The sequence below is a fragment of the Marmota marmota genome, unplaced genomic scaffold, assembly GCF_001458135.2.
Source record: "Marmota marmota marmota unplaced genomic scaffold, marMar, whole genome shotgun sequence".
Classification (NCBI taxonomy): Eukaryota; Metazoa; Chordata; class Mammalia; order Rodentia; family Sciuridae; genus Marmota; species Marmota marmota.
The window spans coordinates 13,591,448-13,612,252 of NW_026000164.1; the positions used below are offsets into that span (position 1 = coordinate 13,591,448).

Here is a 20,805-nt window from a genome sequence, read left to right on the forward strand (position 1 = left end):
GGGCTTCTTTGCTAGGCCTAGAACCTGCATGTCTTAGCCAGACTGGTGCTGCATTAAAATGTTGGTCTATTTCTGATTAAAGCATTTCAGTGATTCTTCGTTTTCCACAAAGTGAAGTTCACACTTTTTAGCTCACACTGTCTGAGCAGTTGTCTCTTGCATGATCTAGATAATGTCCATAAGAACCAAGACTTGATCATATGGCAGAATTGTTGGCAGTGCTTTGATGAATCTGTGTGCTGTTTGAGCTGACCTGTATTTAATTGCTTCTCCGTAGCCCCAAGTCATTATTGCCACATTTTCCTCTATGAACAATGCATAGAACTTCCTTCTGAGAGCAAGATGATCTCTGGTTCATTCACCCACCTAAAACTGCTGGGCACAAAGCAGGGGAATGAATGAACCTTGTTCATTTCCTTCTGTAACAATCCACTTATTTGAGGGGAAGATGCATTTTCCTGAGAGCTGGAAAGGGTAATTTTTTTTTAACCCCTCAGGAATACCCAGTCACATAGTATCTCAAAAAGTTCTGTGGTCAGTGGGGTATTATCTCTGCGATGTGTATTGGAATTCATGTGTAAATTACTTTTTTTTTTTCATTTAGAGAAAACCAAACTCTTGCAGAAAAGTAGCAACTCTTTTGTTTGTCACAGAGCCTGTGGTAACTACAGGAGTGCTTGGGACATGCTAGTGACTGACAGTTGTATAAATGACTGGGTAGATTTAATCCTGCATTGAGAAAGAAACAAATTACTCTTTCCCCAGTGAATTAGTATTTGTCAGGCCATTCAATTCTATTTAATAAATTACCTCTATTAAAGCCCTAAAGTAGCTTATCCTAGAGGTGGCAGCAGAGTTAATGGAACTCACTTAAATGTGTGAATTAGACCTTTTTCCCCCACCTGCTAGGATTGATTTTTTTTCAATTGCTTTTATTCAAACATTTATTTTTCCTAATGAATATCGTGTCTTGGAAAGAAGATTACTTTTTTTTAATTATTTTTTTCTTTTTAGTTATACATGACAGTAGAATCTATTTTGATATATTTATACAAGCTTGGTATATATCTTATTCTAATTAGGATCCCAGTCTTTTGGATGTACACAATGGTGAGATTCACTGTGGTGTATTCATATATGTACATAGGAAAGTTATGTCACATTTCACTGTCTTTCCTTTTTCCATCCTCCCTTTCTTCTCTTCATTCCCCTTTGTCTAACCCACTGAACTTCTATTCTTAAAAAAGTAATTATATCATGCTGAATGTCAGCTCTGATAGGGTAGCCATGCTTGGTCATTCCTGCTCAATTCCCAGGAAGCAGCATCATCCCAATAGATGGCTTCACAAATGGCACCTCCCCAGGACATGCAGTGAGCAACTCACCAGCCTTCATTAATACCCTTCCCTGGAAAGAATAATTTGAGATAATTAGGTTCCCACTAACACAAATTGAAAATTAGCAAAACCAAAACAGTGCTGCTGTTCACATCTTTTAGAGAAATTTTAGGTTAAGGAAAAATAATCTCTCCATGTTTTTATTTTTACATTTCTGAAAGGTGTTAATCACCTTGTATCATATGCATAGTAGGTGAAGCTGAGATTGAGATGTGCACTCTAGCACAGCAAAGGTAGGAAGGAGTAATTAACACCAACAATTCACACTGCTCAGGGAATCCAAAACTGAAAAATTAATTTTCTAGCAAGTTGGTTGGAAATGTTCTATAAATTGGTTGGTCATTAAAATGACTCTTATGTTACTTATTAAACATAAAAGATTATTGAAATAATCCCAAACACACTTGGGAGCAAGGCCCAGCATGGGGAGAAAGAAAATGATCCAATTTTGTTAGCATTATGTCTCTAAATCTGTTTGTATTTGACAGGGAGCAAAATATGTCCTGTGGTGAAACTGAAGGACTGCTGGTAATAATTATGAGTAGAATATTATTCCTAAAATTATAGCAGGCACATGATAAAGCAGAACTTTTAAATTGCAGGTTTGGATGATACTTGGAACAAAAGACCTGCATTGGCCTCTGTAGCAACTGGCATAACAATGTGATAATTACAAACTACGCTTTAACCCTCACACCATCAAGTGCAATTTAATGCATAGATTAACAAAGAGCAAGAAAGAAAGGCACTCACATTTATCAAGGTCTATTTTGTGCCACATACCATGCTTGATACATAACTGCTCCCGTTTCACTTAATTCACATAATCACCCTGGAAGGTAGACGTCCCTTCTGGTTTATACACGGCATTTCTGCAAGATTGTAAGTGTTCATGATCACGTAGTTAGAACATCCAAGTTAGTTCTGACTCAAATGTCATGCTTTTTCTACCACAGGAGGATGACTCTTAAATACAGTAGATATGATACAAATTTAGGAATATTTTAGGAAAGAGCAAGCATGATATTCACTAACAGAACAGAATTACAACCGACCAACTCTGCTTAACTGATCAAATATTATTTGCTCTGAGGTTCATAAAGTGAGGCATCCCACTTAATTTTAAAGCTCTTGTGGTATTGAGTAATGAAAAGATCATTTATTTCTTTTTGCACAGTTCTCTGTAAGAGATTATTTCCAAACTGCCTTTTGCCTTTCTTCCTGATCATCTTGTTTTTAAATATATATATTTTTAAGTTGTAGTCAGACACAATACCTTTATTTTATTTTTATGTGGTGCTGAGGATCAAACCCTGTGCCTTGCACATGTTAGTTGAAAGCTCTACCACTGAAGCACAACCCCAAACCCCTGATCATCTTGATACATGTCATAGTTATTTAACACACTCCAAAAACTTTCATGTGACAGAGAAAGGTTTGGTTTAAATTGACACAGACATGGAGATTGGAAAAGTCTCAAAGTAAACTATAGTCTTACTAACTTGGTACAGTTTTATATAAGACTTGTATATATATATGACTTGTATATATTCCCAGTAACTGTTAGAAAAAAAATGAAATCATGCTTTGCCAATACTACCCAATTTCTATATTATGCAGACAATAATAATCTGTGCAAAAAGTAAAAATTAGGTTACATTGCAGATGCTGATTGTTATCTTTCCTGTATGCATTTCCACACATTAGGCAATGTTAATAAAGTTATAAATACCATTCATTAAGAGCCTATCACACACCAGGCACTATGATGTGCTCCTGGACCATTGCATTTAACACTGGCAACCAGTTTGTGAACTAGGCATCTTATCTCTATATTAAAGAGAAGGGAGATGGAAGTTAATGAAATTAAGAAACTTGCCCAGAATTGCACATTAGACTAGCATCTCACTTTGCTGTTCAACCTTTGTTTATCTGTGAACAAAGCTCATTATTTTAACAACTTTTCTACATTTTTTATAAGTAAATATTGTTTTAGAAAATTTCTGCATTTTTATTTTTTTAATATTGGGAAATTTTTATTATTTTCATTTTTTTCTCTCTATTTCTACAGGGAACCAAAGTCCTACAGATGTTCATGTGGTATCTGAATCCACGGCAAGTTTTTGACCTTTCGCAGGAAGGGCCAAAAGATGCGTAAGTCTGGAATATCCTCCAGGATCCAAATGTATTGTAGGCAAGATAGAACTTTCTGATTTGAGGGTCAAGCTCCTTACCTGATTACCTTGTGAAACATTTTTTGACCATCTCTTCTCTACTCTCCCAACTGTACTTTCTTACCTTTAAAATGTTATCTGATGGTCTCTTTTATTCTTTCTTGTGTTACTTTCTTTCAAAACATAAAATGGATGGAGTTGGAGAATATCATGCAAAGCAAAATAAGCCAATCTCACAAAAACAGAGGCCAAATGTTTTCTCTGATAAGTGGATGCTAATCCATATGGGGAGGGTATGGGCTGAGTGGAGGAACTTTGGATGGGCAAAAGGGGAGATGAGGAAGGGGCGAAAGGGGTAGGAAAGACTGTGGAATGGGATGAACATTATTACCCTAAGTACATGTATGATTGCCCAAATGGTGTGACTCTACTTCATGCACAACCAGAGAAGTGAAAAATTCTGCTCCATTTGCGTCAATGAATTGAAGAGCTTTCTACTGTCATGTATAACTGATTAGAACTAATAAATAAATAAATAAACATACTTCTCAATGGCTGACTCATTGATTACTTTCAATGTATTTGCTGCTCATGTGTGTTGTGTGCTACTGTAGATTATTCATAGCAAGTTGTGAACTGAGAAAGGACCCCTTATTTTTCTGTTTATGCATGTACAACTTTGGAGATGCACACTTACTTGCAATGTGGGTTGACCTCTGGAGAGCACAGCCATATTTATTTGTGAATATTTGGTTTGGAGGGCTTGCATGTGTGCATATGTGTGTGTTTGAGAGATTGATTGATTGATGATTTTAACTGTGGGCTCTACACCAACATGGGAAAAACATTTAAATTCCTACTCCTACTCAATCCATTTTTCGAGTTTCTCAAAAATCTCATTCTCTGTTTTTGCTAGAATGTTGAAAATTAGGTCAACATGAAGGTGATTCAATGTGCATGGTGGAAAAGAGCCGGATCACTTTTGCTGTTTTGTACTTCCTGTTTTAAAGCCACCTACTAAGAGAGTTCTGATGTTATCTGATTAAACTTTAAAACATAAAGGATAGGAGTTTTTTAAATAAGTAGCAATATCAGAAGCAAAGAGATGTCAACTCAGATGATTTCTACAGAAACGCTATTCCTGCATGAACGGATAGATTATATATTTTAAACATGCAGAAGAACATGAATTATGAAACTTAAATTTGTCATTCCCCAAATCTTTGCCTTTCTTTGCCACTAGAGTTTGCTCTAAGCCTTTTGTATTTTTTTCTGTATTTGATTGTGCTAAGGCGAATCTATTATGCTGGCTTGTGATTTTTATCTGTTGACATTTAATAAGATTTTATCACTTTAGTGAGACCTCAGATAGATTCTTTATAGGTCACCATAGAAAGTAAGAAAGGACAGGAAATATTTTCAGAAAAAGAAAAAAAAATCCTTTTACTTCAACAGGTGATGTTTTCTAGAGCAGACCCAGTAATAGCTTCATTAAGTAGCAGATGATCACCAGGGGCAGCATCTCTACATCTTCTTGAGAGCCATCTGGTAGGAGAACACAATCTGTCCTCAGCAGGCAAAGTCAACAGTACGGGAAAATCAATAAATCTTCCCCTCTTGGGCTGGGAGTGTAAGTAGGGCTGTGAGTGAGTCCATTGAGTGATAGACTTGTAGGTTTGGTTATAACAATAGTGGAGAAAATCTCCATTTCTCTAAAAAAAAAAGTTCTAGAATTAAGAGTGGGAATACAGATTTAAAACTAAGTAATTCCAGGAAAAGCTAATATAATAATAAGAAGACATATAAGGGGTATTGTTTATCAATTAATGGTGGTTTTCTTTAAGAAAGGAGAAGAGTGAATGATAGGAAAAGAAAAAGAGAAAAAGTCAAGAACTAAAGAGAAAAAAATAAATACGAGTTGATATAATAAAGGGAAGCATGAGAAATAAGAACCCAGGGACACGCCCAAATCCCATTCAGTATTGGCCATTTAAAATACTGTTGGCTTCTACCTGTGGTCCAATTGCTGGACGAGTTCTCCTGTGGTTACTTGGACCAGTTTTAAGGTTATTGTCATCCTCAGGATGGCACATTTTTCCCAGGGGATGCCACTTCCCCGATCATGTCCTGTGTTTTCTCTTTGCTACCCACAGTACTTGTTCTTTTGTTTACTTTTTCTTCTGTTTGCTCTTCAGGCTTGAGCTCTACAGGAAGGTACCTAATCTGAGAATTCTGGCCTGCGGTGGGGATGGAACGGTAGGTCCTTGAAAGAGAATCTGGTTCTCTCCCTTCTTTCCTCTTGTTTTCCATGTGACTGTTTTCTGTCTTCGTTTCTGATCTTCCCAACCCCATAAAGTGAACGTGTCTGTCCTGTGAATTGTAGCCCCAGGGCTTAGAAGAGACTATGCTATTGTCCTCATGGCTGCCTACTCGACCTTTCTAAAGTCTCTTCACTCATCACATACACTATACCTGTCCCTGAAGGTGAGGATACAGGCATATCAGTGAAATGAAGAATGGAGACAGTTAAATTCATTTTAAAATAAAAATATTTATTCACACTTATAGTTAATGGTTATTTTTTTAAAACTAACATAAAAATTCAAAATTGTACATATTAGTCAGGTGGTGTTTAGATACATGTATTCATTGTATAATGTTTAAATCAGGTTATACATACATATCCCTTCAAACAGTTATCATTTTTTATGGTGAAAATATTAAATCCCTTCTAAAGTTTTGAAACATACAGTACCTCATGGATATCTTCGTTCACTCTGCTGTGCAGTAGCATGTCAGAATTTCTTGCTCCTAACTGTGACTTAGTTCCCAGTGATCCCTCTTTCTCCATCCATCCCTTCCCATCCCTTCCTTCTCCTCTTACTATCAGAGTTCTACTCTCACATTATGAGATAACCTGGCTTTGATTCCACATACAAGTGAGATCATGTGGTCCTCGTCTTTCCATGCCTGGCTTCTTTCACATACTATAATAATCTCCAGCTCTAGAAAACATCACCTGTTTAAGTGCTGCAAATGACAAGCTCTCCATGTCTGGAGAGTATTGCATGGTATATACTTAAGTATTTTCTTTATCCATTCATCAGTTGATGGACTTAGCTTGTTTCCGTCCCTTTGCTATTTTGAATAGTTTTGCAGTGAATTTTCCTGCTGAGGCCGATACTGATTATATTTCTTTGGATAAATACTCACAAGTAGAATTGCTGGGTCCCATGGTAGTTTTTAATTTGTTGAGGAGCTTCCATGTTGTTTTCCACAGCGGTTGTTTTATTCAGCTTTTCTGTCGTTGAGACCAAAAGACTTGCAAGAACAATTTTAGAGCAGGAAAAGTTTATTTGGTGCTCTTGGTTTCAGAGGTCTCATTTCATAGACAGCTAACACCATTCCTCTGGGTCCAAGGTGAGGAAGAACATCATGGTGGAAGGGTGGGTGTGGTGGGGGAAAGCAATTTAGGATATGGCACCAAGAGACAGAGAGAGAGCTCCACTCACCAGAGACAAAATATGAATTCCAAATGTACGTCCCCAGTGTCCTATCATCTCCTACCATAGCCTGTCTTCCTACAGTTACCATCCAGTTAATCCATAGTAGTGGATTAATCCGTGGATTAAATTACAACTCTGGAAATCTAATGATCTCACCTCTTGGTTCTTCTGTTTTGTCACACATGAACTTTTGGGGAACACCTCGTATCTAAATCATACAATGGCTATTCCTGTTGACCACAGTGTCCTAGGGTTTTATCCACATCCTTACTAGCATTTTTTATCTTTTTTTTTATAATGGCCATTTTTACTGGGGTGAAATGCCATTTTATTGTGGCTTTGTTTTACATTTCCCTGATAATTAATGATGTTGAAAATTTTTTTATGATCATTAGTGTGTCTTCTTTTTAGAAATGTCTAATTAGGTTTAATGCCTGTTTTTTAATTGAGGTATTTCTCTTCTTTCTATTGAGTGTTCTTATTTCTTACATATTCTGGATATGAACCCCTCATGTCAGATGTATGGTCTGCACACACTTTCTCCCATTCTATCATCTGTCTCTTTACCATGCTGTTTCCTTTGCTGTGCAGAAGCTTTTAAGTTCAATGGAATCCCTGACTATCTTCACTTTTTCTTTTAGTGCTTTTGGGATCCTGTTCAAAAAAAAAAAAAAAAGCTTGCCCATTCCAACATCCTGAAGTGTTTCCTTTACACTTGTAGTAGTTTCCTATTTCCAGGTCTTACATTTTAGTCTTTAATCCATTTTTACTTTATATTTGAAATGGGTGAGAAGTGGGGGTCTAGTTGGATTCTCTCAGCATCCTTTAATGAAAAGACTATAATTTCACTAAAGTGTATTCTTAGAACACTTTGGTTTTTCTTTTAAGGTTATTTGGTCATAGAGGTGTGCATTTACTTCTGGGCTCTCTATTCATTCCCTTGGTCTGTGTTCCTGATTTTATGCCAGTGCCATCCTGTTTTGATTACTAAAGCCTTGTAGTGTGGTGCTTCCTGCTTCATTCTTTTTGTTCATGATGTCTTTGGCTATCTGTGCTTTTTTAAAGGTTTCATACAAATTTTAGTATTTTGTATCTAGTTCTGTGAAAAACGTCAGTTATTTTGGTAAGGGTTGCATTACATCTGTAGATTGCTTTGGATAGTAGTGTGGACATGGTAACAATATTGATTCTTCTAATCCATGAACTGATGGTGTATTTCCACTTTTTAATGTTCTCTCCAGTTCTCTTCATCACTGTTTTATAGTTTTCATTGTAGATGTCTGTCACCTGAGTGGTTAAATGTATTCTTAGGTATTTTATTTTTTGTATCTATTATGAATGGTAATTGCCTTCTTGATTTCTGTTTCAGATAATTCACTAGTAGTGATTTTTATGTGTTGATTTTAAATCCTGCTACTTTGCCATCTTTGTTTATTAATTCTAATAATTTTTATGGAGTCTTTGTGTTATATCATGTCATCTACATACAGTGATAGTTCAGCTCCCTCTTTTACCATTTATATACCCTCCACTTCTTTCTTTTGCCTAATTTCTCTGAATAGGACTCCCAGACTATGTTTAGTGAAAGTGGTGAAAATGGGCACCTTGTCTTTTCCCCAGATTTTTAAAAAAGACTTTTAGCTTTTCTTCAGTCATTATAATGTTAATTGTTGATTTATTATAAACTGCCTTTATGATGTTTAGATACATTCCTTCTATACCTAAGTTGTTCTGCATTTTTAGCATGAAGGGATGTTGAATTTTATTAAATTTCTCTTCTGCCTGTATTGGGATGATCTTAACTTTTTGTCTTTCATTCTGTGGAGATGATGTACCATACTTTTGAATTTGCATAAATTGAACCATCCTTGCATCCCTAGGGTAGATCCCAGTTGATGGTATAGAAGAATATTCTTTTTAATGTGCTGTTGAATTCAGTTTACTTGTATTTTGGGGATTTTTCCATTTATGTTCATCAAAGAAATTGGCTTGTAGTTTTCTTCATTTGTTAGTTCTTGTCTGGTTTTGGTATTGGAATAATGCTGGCCTCATAGAATATGTTTCGAAGAATTCCCTCTTCTTTGACTTTTTGGAATAATTTAAGAGAAATTGATACTCATTCTTTAAATGTTTGGTATACCTAAGTAGTGAAGTCCTCTGATTCTGGGCTTTTCTGTGGTGGGAAACTTTTTCTCACTGATTAAATCTAATTACTTGTTAAGGTCTTTTCAGGTTTTAAATTTCTTTATGATTCAATCTTGGTAGGGTATATGTGTCTAGGAAATTCTCCATTTTTCCAGGTTATCAAATTTATTTGTGTATATTTGTTCATAACCTTTAATGATCCTGTTTGTTTCTTGGTGTGAATTGTTGAGTCTCATTTTGCTGTGTCTTTCTTTTTTTTTGGTACAGCTAAGGGTTTGTCAATTTTGTGTAGCTCATCTAAGAACCAGCTCTTTGATACATTGATATTTTATATTTTATTTTTTGTAATCTTTATTTATTTCTGCTCTGAGCTTTATTACTGCCTTCTACTAATTCCAGATTTCTTTTCAATAGATTGAATACAGCAATAGAATAAATACAGCAATAGATTGTTTGTTTTAGATCTTCCTGCTTCTTTGATGGAAATATTTGTTGCTATAAGCTTTTGCTATATCCCATAGATTTTGTTTTGTTGTGTATCCATTTTCATTTGTCTGAAGAAATCTTCAGTTTCCTTCTTGATTTATTCCTTGATCCATTGGTTGTTTAAGAGTAAGTTGTCTCATTTCCTATTTGTATGATTTGCATTTTTTTCTTTTAATCAATTTTTAGTTGTATTGTACTGTTGCATAAAGATACTTAATATAAAATCATTTTTTTAATTTGTTAAGACTTGTGACCTATTGTGTGATCTATCATGGAGAATGCTCCACGTGCTATGAGAAGGCTAGGTTTTCTGGAGGTATGGATGGAATTTTCTGTAGATGTCTGCTAGGTCCATGTGGTCTAGGGTGCAATTTAACTCTGCCATTTCTTTATTGATTTTCTGTCCAGATGATCTGTCTATTGATGAAAGGGTAATTAATTAATCTCCCCTATTGTTACTGTGTTAGAGTCTCTTTCTCCCTTTAGATCTAATAAAAGTTGCATAATATATTTGGATTCTCCAATATTGGGTGTATATGTTTAGAATTTTTTTGTTGCTAAATTAACCCCTTATACAGTGACCTTCTTTGTCTTTTTAGTGCTTTTGATTTAAAATCTATTTTATCTGATGTAACTATGGCTACTTCTTCTGGCTTTCGGATTCCATTTGCCTGAAATATCTTATTCTATCCCTTTACTTTTAGTCCATGCATGTCCTTAGAGGTGAAGTAAGTTTCTTATAGGCAACATATAGTTTTTAAAAATTTATCCATTTGCTGTGACTTTATTTATAAATTTTAATCCATTTACACTTAAAATAATTATCAGTAGGTAAAGGTTTATTATTATTATTATTTATTATTATTATTTTGGTAGTGCTGGGGGTTGAACCCAGAGCCTCTGATATGCTAGGCAAGAATTCTACAACTGAACTATACCCCCACCCCTAAAGAAAGTTCTTAATATAGTTGTTTTATAACTTATTTTCTAATTTTAATATAATTTCTTTCTTTCTCACTCTCTTACAATCTCCTTTTGTGGTTAAATGATTTACTTTAGTAGTTAATTTTAATTGCTCACATATTATTTTTTGTCTATCGCAAATTTTTCGATTGTGGTTACAATGAGGCTTACAGAAGCATCTTTTGATTATAAAAAGCTATTTTGAAATAGCTGTTAAATAACAACTTAATGTAACCATAAAGATAAGAAAGAAACAAAATATATACTAATTAAGAACACCACACTTGCACTCCTCACATTTTGTGGTTTTTGTATCCCATTTTACAACTTTCTGTATTGTCTTTCTCAACATATTACTGTGGTTACTGTTATTTTTAATTGTCTTGTCTTTTAGTCTTCATATTAAAACATGAGTACTTTACTCACCATTCTTACAATATTAGAACATTCTGAATTTGTCTATATTGTTATTTTTTTTCAGTGAGTTTTCTACCTTTCAAAATTTTATCCTTATTAACACCTCTTTTTTTTTCTTTTTTTTTAATTGGTTGTTCAAAACATTACAAAGTTCATGATATATCATCTTTCATACATTTGACTCAATTGGGTTATGAACTCCCATTTTTACCCCAAATACAAATTGCAGAATCACATCGGTTACACACTCACATTTTTACATAATGGCATATTAGTGACTGTTGTATTCTGCTACCTTTCCTTTCCCCTACTATGAAGAACTCCCTTTAGCTTTTCTTGTAGGACAGACAGACCTGGTGGAGATATGGAGATATATTCCCTCAGCCTTATTATTTTTTTTCCTCTGAAAATGTCTTCGTCTCTTCTTTACTTTTGAAGAATAGCTTTGCTGGGTAAAATATTCTTGGCTGAAAATTTTTGTTTGTTTGTTTTTAATAATTTTTTTGTTGAAGGTGGATACCTTTATTTTATTTTATATTTATGTGGTGCTGAGGATCGAACCCAGTGCCTCACGCCTGCGAGGCAAGCGCTCTGCCACTGAGCCACAATCCCAGCCCCGTGTTTGTTTGTTTTTTTGTTTTCCTCTTTAGGACTGTGCACACCTATGCCAGGTCTCCTGGCTTTTAAGATTCCTGCTGAGAAGTCTGCTATCAGGAGAATTGAGACACACTTCAGGGTTATTTATTTCTTTTCTCTTGCTGCCTTGAGAATCTTCTCTTTATCTTTTATGTTTGAGAGTTTGATTATAATATTGTCTTGGGATTGACTTGGATGAATTGAATCTGACTGGATATTTGTATGTTAGTCTAAGTGTGAGAAGTTTTCATCATCTCCTCTTTGAATAAGCTTTCTACCCTTTGGCAGTCTCAGATTCCTCTTGAACTCCAATAACCCAAATATTTGCTCTTTCATTGCTGTCTCAAATTTCCCATAGGCATTTTTCATTTCCCTTTCTTATTTTTTTTCTCTTCTGACCACGTATTTTCAAGTAGACTGTCTTTGAATTCAACGATTCTTTCTTCAGTTTATTCTGTCATGCTATTGATAAAGCCATTGCGATGCCATTGTTTTTTAAATTTCACTTCGTGTATTTTTTATTTCACAGATTTCTGTTTGTTTAATTTTTTTCTATCTGTTATATTGTTCTGTTGGATATGGAATTACTTCTCTGTCTTTTCTTGGAGCTTGTTAAGTTTCCTTGAATCAGCCATTTAAAATTCTGAATCTAAGTGTTCACCCACACTGGTGACTCTCTGGTTAGTTTCCGGTGTCTTATTTTCACCATTATATTAGGTCATGTGTTCTTGAAAACTCTTAATGCTTGGTGTGTGGTGCCACCTGGGGATTGAAGATTAGGTAGAGATTCCAGCCTTTGAAATCTGGCATTGTTTTCGTCTTTACAGAAATTCTAAGTAGGCTCCTTATTTTCTCTGAGCCTGTAGTCTCCTGTGTTATCTCAGCACTTAGAGGGCACCCTAAGCCCAGGATCTTTTCAAGTATGCTGTCAGTATATTGTCATTGTTTCAACACTAGAGGGAGAACCACGTCCAGGTTTGTTCCAAATCCACGGTTGATATGTTATTTAGCATAAACCATCGGATTACAGAAGAAGGTAGCCTATCTCCCCAAGCCTTTCCCTAGGACTGGGGTAGGCCTGGGTGATTTATCCACAGTGCTTGAGAGAGAACAGCCCCAGGCTCCCATGCCATACCCATGGCATGCTGACTCTAACAGAAGTCTAATGGACTGGGACTGTGTGTCTCTGTCAGCACCAGTGCTGTTCCAGAGGTGCTCTCTCTGCCATCATTGGCAAGGGGATAGGGGTTGTTAATATTTGCCCATTGTTAGGTTTCACCAGCCTGACGTTTTCTAAGGCAAAATGTCAGGAGAGCTACCCTGTCCTACCCTCTAGCATATGGAGTCTTTTTCCACACTGTGCTGCCCACGATTGGGGTAGTACTGGTGAAGGCAGGCTCTTGGCTACCAGAGATAATGCTCAGAGATGCACACTTAGGTGCAAGGACCTGTAAACTCAGGAGGGAACCCAGGACCATACTGCAATGGGGCAGTGATAGAGGCCCAAACATGAGAGTGTTCCATGAGGGCGTGGGTCTCTGCCTAGTTCTGGGACAGATCTAGAGGCTTTATCTGTGAGCAGTGGCCTAGGGTCAACTGGAATGCCTGAGTTTTGAGATTGGGTAGTGGAAACAGCCCCCTGGCCACTAAGGGAGATGCTAAGCTGGGTCACACCTGAGTCTCACAGCATAGTCTTGGTGGGGGGTTACCCCAACATAATCCAAGTCTGACAATGATGCAAGACAAAACTAGAGTCTGTTCTACTGGCTTGTAGTTCTCTACCAGATGTCAGATTATGTCTAGAAGCTCCATCTGCGAACTTGAGTCTGGTTATGGGTCCTTTGGTTTCTGCCTGGTATTGGATCTCACCAAGGTGGGCCTAGCACTGAGCTCCAAGACAAAGTCCTGTGCTGGCATTTGTGCCCTGCCAGCAGGTGGTGTCTTGCTTCACTCTCTGCTGGGAAGAGGGGTAACAGAGGCAGTTAGCTGCTTGGATGATGCAGTTCTTTTGGCTCAATTTGAGGGTATTGATCTGGGAGAGTGGTTGTGGGGCTCTGTCTAGCATCTGTCTAGCATCTGGCTTTGCTGTGGTGGGCCTGGAACTGGGTTTCAAGTCTAAGGTATGGGCTTAATTCCCTTTCCTTCCCCGAAGTGGGAAGTACATTTTTATATGCTTCTTGGAGTTATGCAAGAGGTGATATGGGTAACTCCTTTATTCTTTCATCAATGAATGTTTTGTTTTTATTTTACTAAAACCAGGCACTATAGTCTCTCATCTGAATTCTTAGCTCCCATGAAGGTAGTTCAGTGCATAAATAGCAATTGGCATGTTTGCAGGAGCCCATCACTGGAGGATCTTAGCTGCCATCTTACTCTGCCTCTCTCTGTTCATTTGTAATGATTGGTCAAGTGAGCAAAAAGAAATATATGAATATACTTGAATTATTGCCTTTTTCTAGTGGCAATAAAATTAAATAACCAAAACAAATGTTGGTTTGCCTTAAAGATTATTAATTGGTTCCATTTGTGTTCATTTGTGAAGAAAAATGCAGAATTGGGTTAAAGCTTACTATCTTGAATATGTTTTCCCTATTTATTATGTCTTAATTGTTTCTCCATTTGGCCTCTACTTTTGTGGATATATTTAGCCAAGGTAAAGAAGTGAGAATCATGACAGCTTGTGCTGTCCAGCGCCTTTTTATTTTGGATTTGGAGTTTGATTTTTTTAGGATCGAAGATTGTCTTATGAACTATCTTCAGTTTTTCTTTAAAGTCCCCAATTAGCATGTTTCATTCTCAAAGGTTGTCACAAAATCTCCCCTTTAATTTCCTCTCATAGCACAAAAACATATAATACAGCTTCATGAATGCAACTGGAGCAAAATAGAACACCATTGGTCCCTCAATATACTTGGTGAAGAGGAAACATGTTTTTTTCCAGTTGGGAAAATGGTATTTACCATTCTTCAGGGTCATAATACAAATCTTTACCTCATGAAATTCATTGTAAAGTCTTACAGCTAGAAAAAATCCTAATGACGTTTAGTCTGGTGTTTTCCAAAATGTATTTGGTCATGGAATTTTATTCTCCAGAATGCTAGTTAAATTTCAATTGGTTCTAGTGTTCTAGTGATATATTTGTGCTAGTGTAGGGGTAACAAGGATGTGATCTCTCACCTTCCCATCATATTTTTTTTTACAAGCAGACACTCCTGTAACAAAGTACAGGTTAACAAGAAAATAAGCATAAAAATTATTTAATCAAAGCTTTATGTGACAGAGGAACCTTTAGTTGAAGGTCCAAAGTCCTAGGGAAAATCATTTGCTTTTATGCTTAGATTTGATGAAGAATGGACAGCTGGGTAGAAATGTGAATGGACATGACTATCTGATCTGATAGTCGCAGGCTGAAGGAGGAGCCCAGCAAGGGCCGTGTGCTCAGATACTTCTTGGATTCTCTGTATAGAGTTCCTTCCTCCCAGGTATAGGGCAGAACCTCTTGGGGGAATGAGGGTCTTAGGATTAGAAAGTTAGGTCAGGGAATATTTTTATGGCCAGCTCCTAACCAGGAAGGTGGGAAAAATTGAAGCAATATTTTTAGGCTTTATGGCTTGCTTTGGGTGGTGGTGGTGGGGGGAAGGTTTCTATGACCTTCCTTGGCAAAGAGGAATTCTGATTTCTGTGACTCACAGTGGAAGAAAATGAAGGGAAGAGAGGCAAAAGTCCGGGAGAAAGTCAGAGAGAAACAGAAACCTTGCTTATGAGGCCCTTCCAATGTCCTTCAGTTCAAAGCTGTCAGCATGCCAAAATGCCATACCTTGGGACATCATTTTCTAAGCCCAAACACTATTGTAGAATTTTCCCAACTTCCTTTTAAAACAATTACATCCAAGCAAATCCTCTAGGGCTAATTACACTGTGTTCTTTCACCACTCCTCAGTTGTCTTCAGTGAAAGGCTAGCCTTTACCACAGCCACTTTCATTATTTAGAACCTGCTTGCCTTACTGTATGACTTCAGCATGCCACTCACCTTCTTTCTCCTCCAGATCTAGTGACAGCAACAGAGAAGTTGAGGATATGCCCTGGCATTCAGAATTCACAGTTCTTCCTCTTCCTTATCTGAAATCCACACCAGCTACCTATTATATCCCAAAATTGTGGAATTCATCACTGTATCTGGTGTTCCACCTCCAAATCTCCACTGAAACTCCCATTAGACCTCTGCTCCTCTTCCTCCTCCTTCCCTTCCCTCTACTCAGCAGATATGTGTAGAAATCACTGCATTAGTTTGAGTACTAACAAAGTCCACATTATGGAGAGAATCTCTGCAATTAGAGGTGTTCACAAACATGGGATTCCACAGTATAAAGGATAGAGAGGGAGGGGAATCACATCCAAATACTTGGAAACACATAATTATGGAACTCAAGCCAAAGTCCAGAAAGAAAATGAAAAGACAGGAGATTAGAATGGCAATCAGAGTGTGCTCTGTCAAGAAAATAAACCAGAAAAAAGTTTTAACAGTGAAGCAGTCGTTAAATTTTTAAGGAAAGACTGAACATTACCATGAATTTGGAGACTATGAAGTACCTGGTAACTTCAAGAAAGGAGTTTTAACAGAGTATTTAGGAAAATAACCAGAGTGATAGTGAGACTTGTATAGTTGTAGTGAACTTCTAAGGGCCATGACCAGTTATAGTGTTGAGTGTCTGTGAACTCTCTTGTGCCCTTGATACCCTGCTGTGTGACAAGTAGATGATCTGGTTCTCCTTCTACTTTTCTCATCTGGTCTTTTCTAGCATCTTCTCATCAAATGCTATGATTAATGGTAATTTCAAAAGGCTAAATATTTTTTCTATGCGTTAAGTGCTAACTTCAGTTTTCACATCCTTCCACATAACTGACAAATGTGCTAGTTGTTTACACTTGGGTCTCTCCCATCACTTGCAATAGATATACCTAAAATAGAAATAGTTTATTTACCCTTAGAATTGGTGAAGAGTTCCCCAAAAATGATTTCTTTCAGTAGTCGCTTCTGCTATCCAATTACTTGGAATCCAAACTTTGCTTATTTTAAACTTTATGTAAACCCAGATTTCATTTCTCTTTGTTAAAAGAAGGTGCTTTTTGAAAACCAAATGTGGTTTATGAAATGTTTATCATGGCATGGGATTGATATCTTTTGCTTTATTTGTTTAGAATATGAAACTTTTAGTTTGGTGGAGGCAGAATTTATATAAAGAAGAGGCAGCCTGATGGATTCATGAAGAAAATCTGCTGGCTTTAGGCAAGTGGAGTATAATTCTCAAGAGTGTCAGTTATATACTTGACATAAGATATTCAGCCCTTAGTTAGTGAGCCTATCTGTCAGTGCCAATGCTGTCAGAATTCTGCCAGTGTGGTGACAAGACTCAGGGAAGAATCTGAGATGGAGTATTTTTGACTGATTATGATGAGGATATATTAACCCTTAATCACATCAGTGTAACTATACAAAACATTTTTTAATATGTAGAGATTGTGCATTATTTTGGAACAAAGACCACATTTAACAATTGTGACTTCTTGTTAAAAGTCTGGATTAAATTGATTTTAGGCATCTGCTCTTCTTGCTTATTTCTTGCTCATTTGGCTTCCCTAGATTAGCAGACATCATAGATGGAAAGGTGCTCCTGTACCCTGGTTTTCCCCAGCCACAGCATGGAAGGCATTATGATTTTCCTTTAATTGACAGAAATAAGCAGACCATTCTAAGTCCCTTCCCTCTTTCAACCTCAGCCTACCTAGATCCTCTCCTTTCTCATGAGCAATCTCGAGGTATATTCTCAGTATGTATTTGTTGTGAGTGAATCAATGAATGTCCCAAAACTACATTCCGTTTCAAAACACAGTGTATATCTTGACCTTTTCTTGATTTCTTTTGGGTGAATATAAAACACATTTCTATAAGTGGTAACTTTGTAAACTATTAAGTGTATAAATTAGAATATCAGAAGGAAGAATGGTAGTTTCTTCCTCCATGCAGTGGGGATTGGTTCCAGGAATCTCATATGTTCCCAATTCTACAGGCACTCAAGTCCCTTGTACAAAATGGCCTAATATTTACGTGGAACTTCCCATACACTTAACATCATCCCTATACTACTTTTACCACTGAGTATGATCTAAATACTATGTAAATAGTTTTTATTGTATTGTTTAGGGAATAATGACAAGAAAATGCACACATGTTCAGCACAGACCCAGTTGTATTTTCAGAAGATTTTAATTCACGGTTTGTTGAATCCTCAGAAACAGAGCCCACGGATATACAGGGCTGGCTGTGGAAGGGTCCAAGGCTGTGCCCTGATTTTCTTTCAGAGTCAGGAATGTTGCCCTTGTTCTCCTTTGGTTTCTCAGTATGAGTGCCCTTTACTTTTCTACTGCATACACCACCAGGCAGTGCAACGTGCATCTGTTCTTTTGGAAGAAAATGCCAGTTCACTGTCATCTGCATCCCTCAGCCACGTCTAATGTTAGTATACTGAAGAAGGAAAATATTGCTCAAAATATTGCTAAAGCTGAAAACGGACAGGTGGTGGCAGCATTGGCCAGCTGCTGCGGCAGGACTGCTCAGGGCCGAGGCGGAGGACCTGGTGTTCTCAATCTGTCAGCCTTGCTTTTCTTAACGAAGTAAGGAATGAATTCTGCAAGCTGGAAAATGATTTGGCCCAATCAAGATAACTTTCTTCAGTTCTGGTGGAAAATATGCCAGGTGCTATGTGTTGCAATGAATTAAATAATTTAATTGGAAGGGTGCTGGGTGAGCTGGTGGAGGTAATTTGGGATGGTAAAGCCCTGGCAAAACGAGCAGCTGCCCACGAGCCTGCAGTCGGCAGTCTGGAATTCCAACAGGAGCAGGTTGCTGATTACATGAAGGCAGAGCTTCAGTAACAGCCTTGGGGCCTGAGATTTTTTTTTTTTTTTAAGTTTTGCTCTTATAAGGACAAAGACAGATTATTACACGAGATCCTGTATCTCTCCTGCTCTTGTAGGTGTATTGCTGTCCATTCTCTTCTTTATAGTCCCTGTACTGCAGGGCAGCTGGGTTTGGATTGTTCTTCCTAGGCTTCAAAAGAAAAGCTGCTGATGTCAGACAAAGGTGGGGCTGATTTGAAAACTTAGGGCTTGGTTTTTCTTTAAGTGGAGCCAAAGGAAGTGGGTATTTTACTTCTAGTAAATGATCTTTATTGATGAAGAAGAAAAATATTGGCGAGTCATAGTAGCTAATGTTCATTGACCATTTCGTCCTTGTGAGGCACATGCTAAGCCATGTCGACACATTTCTTTTATTTATTTTTATTTTGTTAGTTGTAATTGGACACAATACCTTTTATTTACTTATTTACTTTTATGTGGTGCTGAGGATCGAACCAGGCACCTCCCATGTGCTAGGTGAGCGCTCTACCACTGAGCCACAACCCCAGCGCTGACACATATATTAATAGGTAAAATAACACCAAGATGCAGGTACTGTTATGATTCTTATTTCACAGAGGAGGGAAAAACAGATTAAGTGACTCCCCAGCCAGTTTGTGGTGGAGCTGGGCCTCAGCCCCACTGGGGTTCCTGTGTCCTGTGGCCCGCTGCTGCACTGCCTGATGCTACCTTCTGAGGGTGCTTTTTTACTGAGCAGTAATCAATAGCTGTTGAAAAAGAAAAACTCTTCAGGGCTGAGCCAAGGAAAGAGAGACCCACTTTAGCCAGAGCAGTATCAGCCTAACTTTAGTTGTTCATCAAAAAAATCTGTTCCATAAAAGGCAGGAGACATTTGATAATGGGGAAATACAAGATTGTCTGCTTGTATTCAGGGAAAGGCTGAATATTGGATCACTTGGCTACTGTAAAACAGAGATAGAAAATATTTTTCCACTTTTTAAAGCAAAACACCTTTACACTCAAATCAACTCTACCCTTTCCTTTGCTGTGTAGGCCAAACGTAGGAAGAGAGGAGAGGGTGAGAGATCCACAGATGCCCACAGAACCCTTGTGGCAGTATCACCAGAATTCTTGACAATTCCCACTGAGAAAGCAAACAGGAGCAGAGTCTAGGAAGGTCTGCATAAGGGCAAAGCCTTATGCCAATCAGAGGCCTCTAGAAGATAACAGCATCAAGTCAAGAAAGTTACGGGGAAACTTCAAAGTCGTTTGTACTTTTTGCATTTCCTCCGCAGTAAATTAATCCTCTTACATTTTAGAATTAGCATTCCTCCTGTGGTTTAGAGTTTTTCTTTGTAGGCTCATCTTCAGAGAGAGTTGTTTGATTTTACTTTTCTATCTCTGTATCACTTCACTATCCCTTTCAGGCAGTTTCGAATTATTTCCAGAACTTTCAAACCAGAGCTGAGTTTCCTATGGATGGCTAAGGCTCCCACCCTGGGATGAGGGTGGGGGTACATCAGTGAGCTCGTGGAAAGCTGGGCCAAGCATCAATCAGAGACAGGCTCTTTCTGCTGCTTCCAGACACACCAGGTCTCCCTGGGACAGGGGTCATTCATGTTCTTTGTCCCACATCTCTTCTTCTTTGCCAAGAGGGAGCCTAGGGCCATTACAGCCTCCTGCTGTATTACTTTCATTCTCCATTGTAAGGAGACAGACTCTGCTCCTTCCAGGACCAGGAGCCAGGTTGCTCCAAGTCTTCATCTCAGCTTTGCCACTTTGTGTTTTGTTGGTTTCTGCTCCAAGAAGAAGTGTCCCCAATAGCCCTGTACCCTTTCCTTGTCTTACCTTTTCTCTGTCACTGCTGTGTCTAGAATGAAATGGGATGTCAAAAGCATAAACTCATAGCAATATCTTTGCCAGGAAGAGAGATTTCAACAAAACATAAGCAGACAAAATTCTAATTTAAATCTGCTTAAAATAGGCTCACTCTGAGCACAAATCAAAAAGGGGAGGTTGAATGATCATCTCTCAGAGAAGTTTTGAAGAGAAGACTTCCTTTTTCTATCTCTGTGTCACTTTTTCATCATCTAATGGGATGTTGCATTAGATTTCTGCTAAATTCCATTGCATATCTGCATGTCTGGTTCTACCTGAGCTGT

The 20,805-nt window shown here is 37.5% G+C and overlaps 1 protein-coding gene across 13 annotated transcripts in view; it reads left to right on the plus strand.

The window, feature by feature from the left end:
• Positions 1–20,805, plus strand: part of Dgki (diacylglycerol kinase iota) — a 340,467-nt gene that overhangs the window by 139,275 nt on the left and 180,387 nt on the right. For all 13 annotated transcript variants that reach the window (XM_048786882.1, XM_048786881.1, XM_048786888.1 and 10 more), the window contains 2 exons: positions 3,469–3,551; positions 5,767–5,827. In XM_048786882.1, coding sequence (XP_048642839.1) covers positions 3,469–3,551; positions 5,767–5,827 — 144 coding nt within the window. The remainder of the gene's footprint in view (positions 1–3,468; positions 3,552–5,766; positions 5,828–20,805) is intronic.